General features: G+C 39.4%; 1 protein-coding gene across 7 annotated transcripts; it reads right to left on the bottom strand.

Annotated features, from left to right (window-relative positions):
* Positions 1–226: 226 nt before the first annotated feature.
* ZNF322 (zinc finger protein 322) lies at positions 227–14,584 on the bottom strand. Of its 7 annotated transcripts, none has more exons than XM_060189235.1 (5): positions 14,408–14,584; positions 13,954–14,325; positions 13,333–13,401; positions 8,019–8,106; positions 227–4,387 (listed from the first exon to the last, which is right to left on the bottom strand). In XM_060189235.1, exon 5 carries the CDS (start codon positions 4,230–4,232, stop codon positions 3,024–3,026), a length of 1,209 nt encoding a protein of 402 aa, XP_060045218.1. In that variant the 5' UTR covers positions 4,233–4,387; positions 8,019–8,106; positions 13,333–13,401; positions 13,954–14,325; positions 14,408–14,584; the 3' UTR covers positions 227–3,023. The 7 variants fall into 7 exon arrangements, with proteins under 7 accessions (XP_060045218.1, XP_060045220.1, XP_060045217.1 ...); XM_060189237.1 differs by having other exon boundaries at positions 14,221–14,325; XM_060189234.1 differs by having other exon boundaries at positions 13,954–14,584.
* Between the last annotated feature and the right edge of the window lie 711 nt (positions 14,585–15,295).

Here is a 15,295-nt window from a genome sequence, read left to right as displayed (position 1 = left end):
CCCTGCTTCACCACTTGTGAAGCTTTCTGCCTACAGGTGGGGATCTGGGGCCTGAACCTGGGTTTTCGTGCACTGTAATGTGTGTGGTTAACCAGATGCACCATCGTCTGGCTCCTGGTAATGATTTGATGTCCATATTCAGTGTGAAAGGACTCCTGAACAACTGTTTTAGCCCAATGCGAGTAATATGGAGAGATGCTTTTTCTTAGTAGTAATGAAGACAAAATTGGACTTTTTCACAACAAATGTTTATTTAAGAATTAGAGGAAAACAAAACAAACAAACAAAAACATTAATGCATAAGAACACACTGACTGAATATAGTGTCCTATTTGGTCTGAAATACTGAAAAAGTTACTCTACTTACTTACCTGAGGTAGAATTTGGTTGGCATTATTTCAAGAGGACCATCATCCATCCCAGAAGTTACCTTTCAGTTTTGATTACAGTCTTCCTAGTGGTCCTCTCCAACCTCAGGTTGTGCTATTTGAAATATGAACCTGTTCTCCCATGGTTAAAAGAAAAGCTCTCAGACCTGGACATACCCTTAAAGTTCTTTGAAGATTCAGCTGTAACTTATAGACTAGACAATTAATTACCAGTAAGATTTGTTGAAATTAGGGGTAAGCCATTTTTGATTGCTCTACCAATGATAGCAACTCTATTTTGTTCTGCAAGTTCTTTCTAATGACCAAGAAGTAGCCATACAAATTTTCATCACCATCATGCCATGCACCCAATCCTACCTGAAATCTAACAACTGTCAAACATATGTGAGTGATAGGCATGATTTTCCCCAAAGAGAAACATTGCACTTTGTGATTAATTACATTGGGCAACTTTTCACAGTATAAGCTATTTATAAACATTAGTAAAACACAAACTTCCAGGATGTTTTCTAGATTGAAAAAAAAAAAGCTCTAAAATTGATTCCTTAGTATCATTAATGCATCCTATCCACTGACTCTTAAGGTTATCATCAACCAGCCATTAGGATCAAATCTTAGAGCCACATGCAGAGAAGCAATATGACAGTTTAGCCCTTCATGAGTCTGAATGCTAATGCTCTGGAGTCCAGAGGTTTGTTAAGCTCAAACAGAAGTCTGAACTAGTAACAAAATATTTAGTTTAGATTCACAAATGCAGGAACTTTAAGTATCCACATTAAATGTTTTTTAATCTGAGGGAAGGAAAAAGTGAACTCAGATGTGTCCATGTATAAATCCCTGAATTACAGTATTTCTAAAGAACACTGATGAAAAATTCTAACTATCCTATTAAATAGGATAAACTGAAGAAAACTGTTTATCCTTATAACTATGGTGAACCCACTGACTACTTTTCCCTTTTAGTATTTAGAACTTTGCATTCCAAACAAGAATATATACCTTCTCTTGGAGTGATTATACATTTCAGAATCTTTTTTGCCTTGGCAGACCTAAAATAAATGAAAGACATATCATATGGGACTTGATCTTCTATGACCAGCAGACAAAAACAGCAGAAGAATACTAATTGTGGTCTCAGGACACTAAAATACCTAGTCCTTCTATTAATAATGCAGTTACATGGCTTACTCTGTTCTACTTCAATTTAAAGTTTTTTTTTTTTTAATTCTTTCTTTTTAGTCTTCTCAAATATTTTTTAAGGAATTTAGACATGTAAAATTAAAAAAATAATTATTAAAATCAACACTGGCTACTTTGGAATTTGAATTTCTGAGCTGAAAATCAACAAATATCTAAAGTTGAAATTTCAAATACAAGAGATAATCTAAAAGATATTTTAAAGAAAAGGAAACTTTTGAAGGTATACCTCAATTTACTCTAAAGTTTAAAAAAAAATTAAATATTCTACCTCTTTATAAGGCTAATTCTCCAAAGGGAAAACTCCTGGGAGTTTTGATCTAGGATAACTACTCCCTACCTGCTTTTCATTACTAGTAAAAGCTCCCATGCTGTCAACACACTAGTCCCCAATCTAGCCAAGAATAAAAAAGTTAACAGAGGCAAAGTTTATATATTCCTTTCCCCCAACAGTAACACATGCCACAACTCTATCACAGAATGCATTGTCCTTTTCTTTATTGGATTTCCAAGTTTAAAAAGAGTTAAGTATAGCAGTCAATAAATGGTTCAGATAAAAGAAAGTCATCTTTACCTGAGTTACTGATCAGGCCTACTCAGACCTGTCCTAGAGCTCTTCCTATGGGGGGGAAAATGCTTCTAGGTATCTAAAAAACTGTTTACATATTGACTCCATTAAAAGTCATCTCTTTAGAACAGGTCTTCTCATACCTACTTTATATACAGTCTATAATTTGATCTTTTACTAGAGCAAATTTATTTGCAGTATAGGTTCTTTGGGCTGAATTAGGGTAGGTATGTCTAGCAAGGCTTTTTAGTTTTCCCCTTTACCCAGATTCAATGTATTAGTCTGAAAGGGTTTTTCACATGAGTTCCCTCCTAGCAGTTTTTGTCATTCAGTCTTTGTTTTTGCCACCTTCAAGACAAATGTCCAAATTTTCACAAGTATGGCTTTGCTGATGGGTATGGAAATCAAAATTTTGTTAGAAGTTTATTAGACATTTGTGGGGTTTCTCCCAAATTAGATTTGTAGAAGTTCAGTGAGATGTGCATATTGTCTGAAGCTATGTTAATAGGGAGGGCATTTAAAAAGTTGTCCTTTGGTGTAAACTATCTTGTACTGAGAAGAAGTAGAAAGCTTGCTCAAATCACTGCATTTGTAAGGTTTCCCATCTGTATGAATCCTCTTTTGGGTGATCAGATAAGAGTTCAGACTACAGGTTTAGCAAATGCAAGGACTTTATAAGGTTTCTCACTTGAGTAGCTGATAAGGTGTTCCATGAGGCAGCAGCTCTTAGAGAAAACATTTTTCAAACTCCCTACAATTGCAGACTCTGGTCCCCACTGCAATCTGAGCTCTGATAAATGTCTGAGATTTGTCTAAAGCTCTTAATTAGTTGTCTACATGTACATTTTTCACTATACATACTTTCTTGGTCAAGAAACTTGTGACGTTTCTGATGCAGGTGGAGGGCTGAGCTGAAGACCTTTCTCAACAACACTACAGAGATAGGGTCTCTCACTAATGTGGATTGTCTGATGCTGAAGAAGGGTTGAGCTCTGGTGGAAGTTTTTATCACATAAGCTGTATTTATAATGCAGTTCCTCTGTTTGAGTTCTCATTTTCTGTTGGGCCACAAAGTCCATGCCCAGGAGGAAGCTGTCCTCACATGCAGACCACTGATGTGGTTTCTCTTCCAAGTGAATTCTCTGATGCACAATTAGGTCAGAGCTACTGTTGAAACTTTTCTCATATTCAAGGCATTTAAAAGTGTGAGTGTGAGTTGCTTGGTGCCTGATTAGATTTGCACTCCGAGTAAAACTTCTCATACATTCTAAGCACTTATATGGCTTCTCACCTGTGTGGACTCTCTGGTGTACAATCAGATCTGATTTCTGACCAAAACATTTCTCACAGGCACCACACTTGTAGGGCTTCTCCCCAGTATGAACTCTTTTATGAACAATGAAGGCTGAACGGTGTCGGTAACTTTTCTCACACTTATTACATTTGTAGGGTCTTTCACCTGTATGAGTTCTCTGGTGACTAATAAGATCTGATTTCCCACTAAAAGCCTTTTCACATTCCAGACACTTAAATGGTTTCTCCCCTGTGTGAGTTCTTCGGTGCCTTATGAGATTTGTACTTCGACTAAAACATTTGTCACACTCACTACATAGATACGGCTTCTCACCTGTATGGCTCCGCTGGTGGACAAGCAGATCAGAGCTCTGGCCAAAATTCTTGCCACAAATATCACATGTATAGAATTTTTTACCTGCATGTGTTCTCTGGTGTCCTGAAAGGGCTAAGTGGTGCCAAAAGCTCTTTTCACATTTACTACATTTATAAGGTTTCTCATAGTTGTGGATCCTCTGATGTGAAATAAGATCTGAATTTCGGATGAAGGTTTTCTCACACATATCACATCTATAATGTTTCTCTCCAGTATGGGTTCGCTCACACATAATAAGAGCTAGGTTTTCAGAGAAGTCTTGTTCACGTTCAAGGCACTGGTATATCTGATCATCTATTTGAGTAATCTCATGCACATGAATAAAAATCTTTTTAACCTTCTGAGGGCATACATGATATGTTTTCCTGTTTTGAGTTCTCTGGTTATATCTCTCTTCTGAAGTGTACATTTTCTATGGCTCTCTTCTAGGGAGTTTTCCACTGGTCTTTTTGACCCATCATTTTCTAGAAAAAAAAAAACTTGAAGAAGACATCTGTTTTAGGAATTTCAGTCATCAGCATTTTTCTTCTACAAGTTTTCAGCATCATATATACTCACTCCTTACTTTTATTTCCAGCCCTGTGAGAAAAAGTAAAATATTATTTATATTCCTATGATTAAGAATCCTAAATAATATAACTGAAAAAAAGACTGGAATTCAGCTCAGAGACTGTTCTTGACATATGAACAAGTTATGAGTATGAATAGGAAATAAGGGTACAAATCTGACCCGACAAATGGACTCGTTATACAGTAACATATTTTGGAAATCAGCTTATTCCTATCCCTATTAAAAAGGAGAATAAATCCTATTCTCTGTATCTACCAAATATCAGAGTCTAAGCCACAGATTTCACTTTGTCAGCTAATCTTAGAAGATTAAGTGTTCTAAGGCAATGGCAGATATTTATAAAAATACAGCTTTGTTTTTAAAACTCAAGTTTTTATGAACTCAAGTTATAGATATGTCTAATATCTGCTCTTGATCTCCAAAGACAGTCAAAAAAGGATCTGTACTGGAACTTAATTCCAGATCTATCCAATTCATCATCTGTTTCATCGCAGATCATTAAAAAAAAAAAGCAGCTTGGTGGGGGGTAGATAGCAAAATAGTTATGCAAACAGACTGTCATACTTGAGGCTCCAAAGTCACAGGTTCAATCCTGTACACCACCATAAGCCAGAGCTGAACCTGGTAGGGAGGAAAAAACAAACAAACAAACAAACAAAAACCCAGCCTACCCATCCCTTTTAGGTCAAAGCAGTTGAGTCATACTGTATTCTTCTTCCTCACACTTAGCAATCAAGTCAAGGCATCAGCAAATCCATTACCTCCATCTTTTCCTCTTTTTGAATAGACCACTGTTCAGCTCTGGTTATGCTGGTACGAAGGAATAAATCTGAGACCTCAGAGTCTCAGATATGACAGTCGTTGGAAGAACCACTGTACTTGGATTTACCTCCATTTTCAAAGCCAGAATTCAACCACTGCTGCCACTTATCTTGGTCCAAACCACTCTTATTTCTCACTTGGATTACTGGAATAACTTCAAAATAGCCCTCACTTTTAGGGATTGAATTGAGTACACCCCCACCTACTACCCACCACCCCCCACTCCCACATACACACACCCTGCCAATCCATACACTGAAGCCCTATGCCCACTACCTCAGAATGTTACTGTACTTGAAGATAAGACCTTTAAAGAGTAAAATTAAAATAAGGCCACTAGGGTGAGCTACAGTCCAATCTGAATGGTATCTTAATAAGAAAAAATAAGGACATAAAAAGAAAGATGGTTGTAGAGGAAGGGGCATATAAGTGCACAAAGAGAAGATACCTTTTAAGGGGCCAGGTGGTGGTATACCTGGTTAAGTGCACATATTATAGTGTGCAAGGACAGGGGTTCAAGCCAGCAGGGGAAAACTTCATGAGTGGTGAAGCAGGGCTGCAGGTGTTTCTCTGTTTCTTTCCCTCTCTATCTCCCCCTCCCCTCTCCATTTTCTCTGTTTCTATTCAATAAAGAAAGATGTCAAAATAAGAGAGAGAGAAAGTTCCTGTTTACAAGTCAAGGAAAAAAAACCCTCAGAAAAAGCTTAGCCTGGTTAAGCGCACATATTACAGTGAGCAGGGACCCAAGTTCAAGCCTCTAGACCCCACCTGCAGGGAGAAAGCTTCACAAGTGGTGAAACAGAACTGCAGGTGTCTCTATCTCTCTCTACGTTCCCCCATCTCAATTTCTGTCTCTATCCAATAATAAATAAATAAATGTTAAAAAAAAGAAAAGAAAAGAAAAGAAAAGAAAAGAAAAAGCCTAGCCTGATATCTTGTTCTTGGATCTCTAGTTTCCAGAATTAATAGAAAAAAATTTGTCACTCAGTTACCTGGTCTGTGGTATTTTGTTATAGTGCCCTATGAAACTCATATACTGGGGGTCGGTGGTAGCACAGTGGGTTAAGAGCATGTGGCACAAAGCTCAAGGACCAGCATAAGGATCCCAGCTTGAGCACGGGCTCCCCACTTGCAGGAGAGTCACTTCACAGGTAGTGAAGCAGGTCTGCAGGTGTCTTTCTCTCCCTCTCTGTCTTCCCCTCTTCTTTCAATTTCTCTCTGTCCTATCCAACGACAACATCAATAACAATAATAACTACAACAACAACAACAAAAAAAACACAAGGGCAACAAAAGGGAAAATAAATAAACAAGAAATTCATATTCCATTTTTCTATCACTAACCTCCTTCTACTCTTAATTATCAACCCTGCAGCCTGCAACCCTGCAGTGTAATCTTGGTAAAATAAAAGCCAGAATATGTTCTTCTAGTTCCTATGCTGGTTTCCTTTCCCATTCAATCCTCACAATGACCCAAGAGGTTTCCATTTCCTCTTGGATCTCCTCTCTTACTATCCTTTCTTTACTTGTTCCAATACAGCTACAATGACTTCTTAGCTACTCTTTATATAGAAACACTTTGGGGGTTGGTGGGGGGCTGAGCAGTAGTGCAGCTGGTTAAGTGCACATGGCTTAAGGATCCCGGTTCGAGCCCCTGGCTCCCCACCTATAGGTGGGTTGCTCCACAAGTGGTGAAGCAGGTCTGCAGGTGTCTATCTTTCTCTCCCCCCCTCTCCATTTCTCTCTGTCCTATCCAACAACAACAGTAACAACAATGATAAGCAAAGGCAAAAAAAAGAAGAAGAAAAGAAAGAAAGAAAGAAAGAAAGAAAAGAAAGAAAGAAAAAAAAAAGAAGAAAGAAAAAAAGAAACATTCTCTTTTGGGGCCTCTGTCCTTGCAGCTCCATTCTTCCTCCAGATATGGACAAACTCTCAATTTCTTTAATAATAAGATGCCACGTTTCAGAGAGACATGTCTTAACTATTCTATTAAGAAGTCTAAATATTTGATGTATTTCACCAAAGTAAAGGACTCTATGGTGGGGGGGAGTATTCAGGCCCTGGAACATGATGGTGGAGGAGGGCCTACGTGGGGGTTTAGAGTATTATGTGGAAAATTGAGAAATGTTACAAATGTACCAACTACTGTATTTTACTGTTGACTGTAAACCATTAATCCCCTCAATAAAGAAAAAATAGAGAAAGAGAGAAAGAAAGAAAGAAATGCCTGGAGGTCAGGTGGTGGTGCACTTGATTAAGTGCTCACATTACAGTGCGCAAGGATCCAGGTTCAAGCCCCTGGTCCCCACCTGCAGGGGGAAAGCGTCAGGAGTGGTGAAGCAGGGCTGCAGGTGTCTCTGTCTCTGTTTCTCTCCCTCTCTATCTTCCCCTCTCAATTTCTCTCTGTCTCTATACAATAATAAATAAATAAAACATATTAAAAAATTAAAAAAAGAAAAAAGAAAGAAATGCTTGAATAGTTTCCATGGCCCAGTTTTCCCTATCCTCCAGCGGCTTTATCATTCTCCATGGAGATTAGCACTTTCAAACAAACAACATCACTCAGCCATTTACTGTCTATTGCTAAAAATAATAGCAAAAATTCTTATTTTGTCTGTTGTTCTTCCTTAGCACATAAAACAATGAATATCAGGTGCATAATTAGTACTCAATAAACTTCTAGAATAATCTTCAAAATAGGTAAGGACAAAATACTTGTGTATTTTATCTAGTGAAATAAAAGACTGAAAAAGATGGGTGCTATTATGATGAGGTGAGATGGTACATTTCAAAAGACTGAACAAACTATAGCTTACCCAGAATCTAGATGGAAGACAACCAGCATCTACATTCTAGTCCTAAGGATTTAATTTCTCTGGAAACTGAAATTCTGTTAAGACATAAGGACAAGAAAAGGACAGTCAGAAATACTGCTTTAGTGTGCCAGATCACTTAACTCCAAGAACCTGAAAATGGTCAAGATATAGTTCTTTTTTAAAAATATTTTATTCCCTTTTTGTTGCCCTTGTTTTATTGTTGTAGTTATTATTGTTGTTGCTGTTGTTGATGTCATCGTTGTTGGATAGGACAGAGAGAAATGGAGAGAGGAGGGCAAGATAGAGAGGGGGAAAAAAAGATAGACACCTGCAGACCTGCTTCACCGCCTGTGAAGCAACTCCCCTGCAGGTGGGGAGCTTGGGGCTTGAACCAGGATACCAGGATCCTTATGCTGGTCCATTAATGCTTTGTGCCACCCAAAGCCCAAGATATAGTTCTTTAAGAAAAAGAGTATGGGGGTCTGGGGGCTGAGTGGTGGCACACATGGCTGAGCATGTTACAACGTACAAGGACCCTGGTTCAAGCCCTCAGCCCCCACTTGTAGGGGGAAAGCTTCACAAGTGAAGCAGTGCTGCAGGTATCTCCCTGCCTCTCTCCCTCTCCAGCTCCACCTTCCTTTCAATTTCTGGCTGTCTTTATCTAATAGATAAATAAATAAATTTTTTTAAAAAAGTCTCTTACAAAAAAAAAAAAAGTAGAGGGTGAGCAGGGGTAGACAGCATAACACCAAGGCATTACTTTCCCACAGGAACTCAAGTTAGCATAGTATAACAAAGTCTTGTTACTAGCTAATGTAACAAGCCACCTTCTAATTGTTAGCATTCTTCCTTCACTGAAAGGCATGCAATAATCATAATTTTGGTTATTGAGAATTTACAGCAGCTTAATTTTTATTTCAGTTAGCTGTTCTGGTTAAAAAAAAAAAAAAAAGTCAAAGATTCCTATTGTTTCCTGACGTCTTTCCCATAGCTGTGTTATTTCTTATTCTAGTTCGCTAAGACTTTCAATTCCCTCAGTGATGTTTCAGCTACCGGGGATTAAAAGCAAAAATGGAATTTTAAAGACCCAGATAATATATAGGGACATATACCTGAGTCTCTATTGTGCTTAAGACAGCTAAAATTTTATTTTCAAATTGTGAGTTGTTTCAGAATCATTTAAATAAAAAAAATTTATTTTTGTAGACTCAAAGTGTGACCTTTATTATAAGTACATTTCTTTTTTCTTTTTTATATATATTCATTTTCCTTTTTGTTGCCCTTGTTGGTTTTTATTGTTGTTGTTAGATAGGACAGAGAGAAATGGAGAGAGGAGGGGAAGACAGAGAAGAAGAGAAAGATAGTCACCTGCAGACCTACTTCACAGCTTGTGAAGTGACTCCCCTGCAGTTGGGGAGCTAGGTTCTGGAACCAGGATCCTTATGCTGGTCCTTGAGCTTCGCGCCATGTGCACTTAACCTGCTGTGACTCCCTTCTTTTCTTTCCTTCTCTCCTTTTTTCTTTTTGCCTCTAGGGTTATCACTGGGGCTCAGTGCCAGCACTATAAATTTACTGCTCCTGGAGGCCATTTTTTCCATTTGGATAGGACACAGAAATTGAGAGAGTAGGGAGATAGAGGGAGAGACAAAGAATAACACCTCCACACCTGATTCACCGATTGTAAGGTGAACCCCCTGAAAGTGGGGGGCCAGGGGTTCACACTGGATCCTTGCACTTTGTACTATGCTTATAGCTTAACCCAGTGTGCTACCACCCAGCATACCCCCTTTTTTTAATGATTGAAATTGAGTCCTCAAGCATGCAAGTCCGGTGTCCTAACACACTGAGTCATCTCCCCAACTCTGAGAAGTTAATTCACTATATACTTTAGGACTTTCCTTTTTTAAAAAAGTACTTATATTTATTTTTAAACCAAAACACTGCTAAGCTTTAGCTTATGATGGTGGTGAGGATTGAACCTAAGGCTTCAGAGGCTCTGGCATGAGATTATTTTGCATAACCATTATGCTATATCCCTAGCCAGGGCTTAATCTCTTTAAAACTTCTGTGAGTAGCATATTTTAGGACTTTAGGATTTGGGACCTACCTGGTGGTGGTGTACCAACTAAAGGATACATTATCATGTGCAACATTGCCAAAAATCCCCATCTGTGAATGTGGGGGGGGGGGGCTTTATTAGTGGTGGAGCAGTACTGCAGGTGTCTCTTCCTCGGTTTTCCCCTTCCCTGTGGTCCCGGAGGTGGTGCAGTGGCTAAGGCATTAGACTCTGTTTGCCCTTCCCTCTCAATTTCTCTAACTCTATTCAAGAAGAATAGGGGTCAGGGACTACTAGAAGTGGTGGATTAATCATGCAGACACTGAACCCCAGCTACAATCCTGTTGGCAATAAAATAAAATAAATACATAAAATATTTTAGGACTTAATTCTCTTATTATTTAAGAGACATGATATCGATATCTATAACCTACATTCAAAGACTCAGAGAAAAAATACCACATATCTTTCTATGTATGTGTGTATATAGGGAAGCAAGCAGAATCATAAAGCAAACATGGTAGAATGTTAACATTTAAGGACTATTGGCAAATTGTATATAAGCAATCTTTGTACCACCTTGTAACCTTTTGGACATCTGAAATTATCCCAAAATTAAAAGATATTTTTGTAGCTGTAGCAACTTGGGCAAGTATGGTCCAGGAGGTGGTACAGTGGATATAGCATTGGGCTATCAAGCATGAAGTCCCAAATTCAATCCCTGGCAGCACATATACCAGAGCAATGTCTGGTTCTTTTTCTTTTTCCTCCTACCTTTCTTATTAATAAATAAATGAAATCTTAAAAAAATTTGGGCAAGTTACTTAACTTCCTTCAGCTTCAATTTCTCCTCTAATAAAATATGTAAGATTGGGAGTCGGGTGGTAGCACAGCAGGTTAAGGGCAGATGGCACAAGGCACAAGGACGAGCGTAAAGATCCCGGTTTGAGCCCCCGGCTTCCCACCTGCAGGGGAGTCGCTTCACAGGTAATGAAGCAGGTCTGCAGGTGTCTATCTTTCTCTCCCTCTCTGTCATCCATTCTTCTCTCCATTTCTCTCTGTCCTATCCAACAACAATGACATCAATAACTACAACAATAAAGCAACAAGGGCAACAAGAGGGAATAAATATTTTTTAAAAACGTAAGATTATTATATATCCCAGGGACTTGCTAGTAAAGGACTCAATTCAAGGGCAGGAGCAAATAACAAAATGGCTATATAAAGAGATTCTCATGTCTGAGTCTTTGAAGTACCATGTTTAATCCCTTACACCACCATAAACTAGAGCTAAGCAGTTCTCTGGTAAAAAGAAATAAAGAAAAAGGACTCAGTTCAATACATGTTTCTCAAAGGTACTCAGTAATACTAGGTTTTCTCTTCTTAATTCTGTCTCCACATTCACAAAACTCTCAACCTTCTTGAACTCATTCTCTGTGACTGCCTCATATAAAGTGTTGCTGAAATCTATTTAATATAAACAATTAAATAATAAATTAAAGTTATTAATGAGAAGATTATGAAAATTCTAACAATATTTGTGGAGAAGTTTTAGGATGAAAAAAATTAAGAATCACAATTAAGGTATGACAATATAGAGAAACAGTTATGTAAAGATGTTAATGTGAGTTTTGTCTTTTACTGTTAGGCCAAAAGTAGAGTATGGTAGGAATAGAGATTCTAAGCGAGTCATACTATGGTAGATGAGTCTGAGTATTTCCTACAGTTATCAGTACATAGTATTATAGTTGCCCTAAATAACAATAAATTATGGGGCACCAAACTAAGTTAAAGTTTTAAAAAAATGAGAACAATTTTCTAGTTCATATTTACATCTCTAAGATGTCAGAATCTAGAAAACAAAATACAGTTTGATTATCAGAACTTATTATTTGTTATTTATTTATTTTCCCTTTTGTTGCCCTTATTGCTGCTGTAGTTATTACTGTTGTTATTACTGATGTCATCGTTGTATAGGACAGAGAAATGGAGAGAGGAGGGGAAGGGGGGGGGGAGAAAGATAGAAACCTGCAGACCTGCTTCACTGCCTGTGAAGCTACTCTCCTATAGGTGGGGAGTCAGGGGCTCCAACAGGGATCTTCTCGCCGGTCCTTGCACTTTGGGCCAGATGCGAGTAACCTGCTTTGCTACCGCTTGACTCCCGATTATCAGAACTTAAAAGTAGCCTGTGACACTTCTCTAGTTTAAGTGGCAGTCTAGGAGAAAGTGCTAGACTCAAGCCTCAAGCACTTAGTTTGATACTTGCATAGAATGTGCCAGAGTAATGCTCTGACCACCCACACTACCATGAATAAATCTTAAGGGTAGGGAAGATAGCATAATAGTTATGCAGAAAATCTCCAGCCTGAGGCTTCAAAGTCCTAGGTTCAATGCCCCACACCACCATAAGCCAGAGCTGAGCAGTGCTCTGGTAAAGTAAATAAATATATAAAATCTTAAAAAATAAAAACTATAATTGTTTTCTATCACATGCAGAATGAGGTCCAAAGTTTTCACTGCTCCAGAGATGGTGACACTTAAACCTATCATCAGCCTCAAAGGTTACTTACAACCTTTGCACTGGTCGTATTTAGAATCCCCCCACCCCAAGTAGCTTGCACCTTTATACGATTCAAATCACTTCCTTGTGATCCGAGAGGTGGCACAGTGATAAAGCTTTGGACTCTCAAGCATGAGGTCCTGAATTTGATCCCTGGCAGCATGTGTGCCAGAGTGATGTTTGGTTCTTTCTCTCTCCTTTCTCATTAATAAATACATTTTAAAAATCTTTTAAAAAACTGCTTCCTCATAAAAAGGGTACACTCCAAGTACTTTATCAAAAATAACAGGGGTATACTGTTTTATTTCTCTCCATAGCATTCATCTTTTTTTTTTAATATTTTATTTTTATTTATTCCCTTTTGTTGCCCTTGTTGTTGTTTTATTGTTGTAGTTATTATTGTTGTTGTCGTTGTTGGATAGGACAGAGAGAAATGGAGAGAGGAGGGGAAGACAGAGAAGGGGAGAGAAAGATAGACACCTGCAGACCTGCTTCACTGCCTGTGAAGTGACTCCTCTGCAGGTGGGGAGCCGGGGTTCGAACCGGGATCCTTATGCCGGTCCTTGTGCTTTGCGCCACCTGCGCTTAACCCGCTGCGCTACAGCCCGACTCCTCCCTATTTCTTTTTATTCTGCCGAATCTATCATATTTATATAAAAACACTGAGTCCAGTATGCCACATACCAAAATAATGCTGTGATCCTACTGGCTCCAAAATGTCTCCAGTCCACAACTACTCAGTTTTTTCCCTTCCTGGAGGAAAAATTAATAATATATAAGATGATTTTGTTAAAATTATAATGACACCAACATTTTATTTATTCCCTAGTCTAGTCAGTATCATCCAAACCATCTTACCTCTTACCACCTTTGCTTACATTGTTTCTCCTCCACTGGTAGTCATCACTTCCTTTCCAACAAGCTCTAGATACATCAAGAATTCTTCCAGATAACGACTAACTTTAATTTCGTACTAAAGTCACAGATTGTGTTTATCTTGGTAGTTTGTTGCAATTTCCCTCCTGCTGCTGTTGTTTGCATTAACTCAACTTCTAAGGTCTAGGTTCCATTTTTCTACCACAATAAATAAATTCCAAGCTGTACATGGTAAATGCATATAATGCGCAATTATATATCCAGAAGGGTTTCGAAACAATTATCAAATGACTAAACAAGAGGATTCTTCTGCAAATAGATTCAATTGCAATATTTATAATCTCTACATTAAGCTTGGGGAGGGGAATCCATTTAAGATCCTTGGGCTCCGCCCCGCCCCGCCCCGCCCCCCATATGAAAGATACATACAGATCGTTTAGAAAAGTGCCTGACAGTGTTTAATGATTATTTCCAGGAATGGCCACTCCAAGCTGCTTTCAACTTCTCTGACCGCCTTTCAGCTCGTGAACCCGGAACCCGCTCGGTCAAACAAAAAACAGGGGCAGCTCTCGCTAGCTGAGGCGGAGACTTAAGGGCTGGTGAACAGGGAAGACGGCAGTCGAGTCCCTCCGCGCTTCTCTCCAGCCTCAGGCCCCACCGGTCCTGTACCTCCCAGGCCCCGCAGGCCGCGCTTACCCCGGAAGCCACTGGCGCCGCCCCTAGGCCTGGGGTAGCACTTCCGGTTACTCTCTGGACACTGGGGTTTGGGTTTCCCAGCGGTCGCAGGACCTACAGGCCCACCTTCGGAGAAAGAAAGAAAATTTTGTAGGGGCTATCGACGAGAGCGTGCAGCAACTCCTTTGGAGCGGTTAGGCGAACGGACCTGTGGCCAGATCACCTAGAGGGAGATAGAAGGGCCGAAAAGGCCAGCTATGAAAGCCCTTTCTGCCGGGATGGGAAGTGGCCGCCGTAGCCCCGCCTCGATACCCACGTGAACACTTCGCAACATTTAGCTGGGAGTTTCGCCGACCCACCCCACCCGCCTGGCATTTAGACCAATAGGAAACGACTCCCAGAGATGGGGCGTGGCTCTGAGACGCCTGCGCTTCTACGGTCAGGGACAGGAAGGAGTGAAGGGTGAATTAGCCTGCCACCTTAAGGAAAGATGAGTCCATAGCGGCACTTTTTATTTCAGTTTCCAAATTCTGTTCTTTTCCCTCAAGTACGTTAAAAAGTTTTGTTTTGTTTTTAAAAAGGGACAGAATCATATAATTTAATATGAAGAGTTAAAGAACAATATGTATAGACTTACTGGATATTGTAAGATGGAAAATTCTTTGCATTTTCCCCTTAAAACAGGACCTGGGGAAGCAGTTACAGAAGCCAGACCTTCTACCTTCTGCAACCCACAATGACCCTGGGTCCATGCTCCCAGAGGGATGGAAAATGGGAAAGCTATCAGGGGAGGGGGTGGGATATGGAGATTGGGTGGTGGGAATTGTGTGGAGTTGTACCCCTCCTACCCTATGGTTTTGTTAATTAATCCTTTCTTAAATAAAAATATAAAATAAATAAAAAGAAAAAGAAAACAGGACCTAACCAGTAAGCCATTAGTTGTTTAGCAAGACCCCGCATAAGGGCAAGGCTTCTCAGGACCTTTGCACAAGGAAACTGTTTACCAGATGGTTGCAGTTGATGGCGAGAGGATGTGGTGACCCTACCCTGGTTAGGTTCTATTGGCTGTGTGGCTTTGCAATGTTTGAAATTAGCC

The sequence above is a fragment of the Erinaceus europaeus genome, chromosome 4 (genome assembly GCF_950295315.1).
Source record: "Erinaceus europaeus chromosome 4, mEriEur2.1, whole genome shotgun sequence".
NCBI classification, from domain to species: Eukaryota; Metazoa; Chordata; class Mammalia; order Eulipotyphla; family Erinaceidae; genus Erinaceus; species Erinaceus europaeus.
The sequence above is the reverse complement of the archived record's forward strand: the minus strand, read 5'-3'. Positions and strand labels throughout refer to the sequence as shown.

Bases quoted from the DNA above. Each gene is read 5' to 3' on its own strand.
- ZNF322 (XM_060189234.1), bottom strand. From the start codon at position 4,232: ATGTACACTTCAGAAGAGAGATATAACCAGAGAACTCAAAACAGGAAA.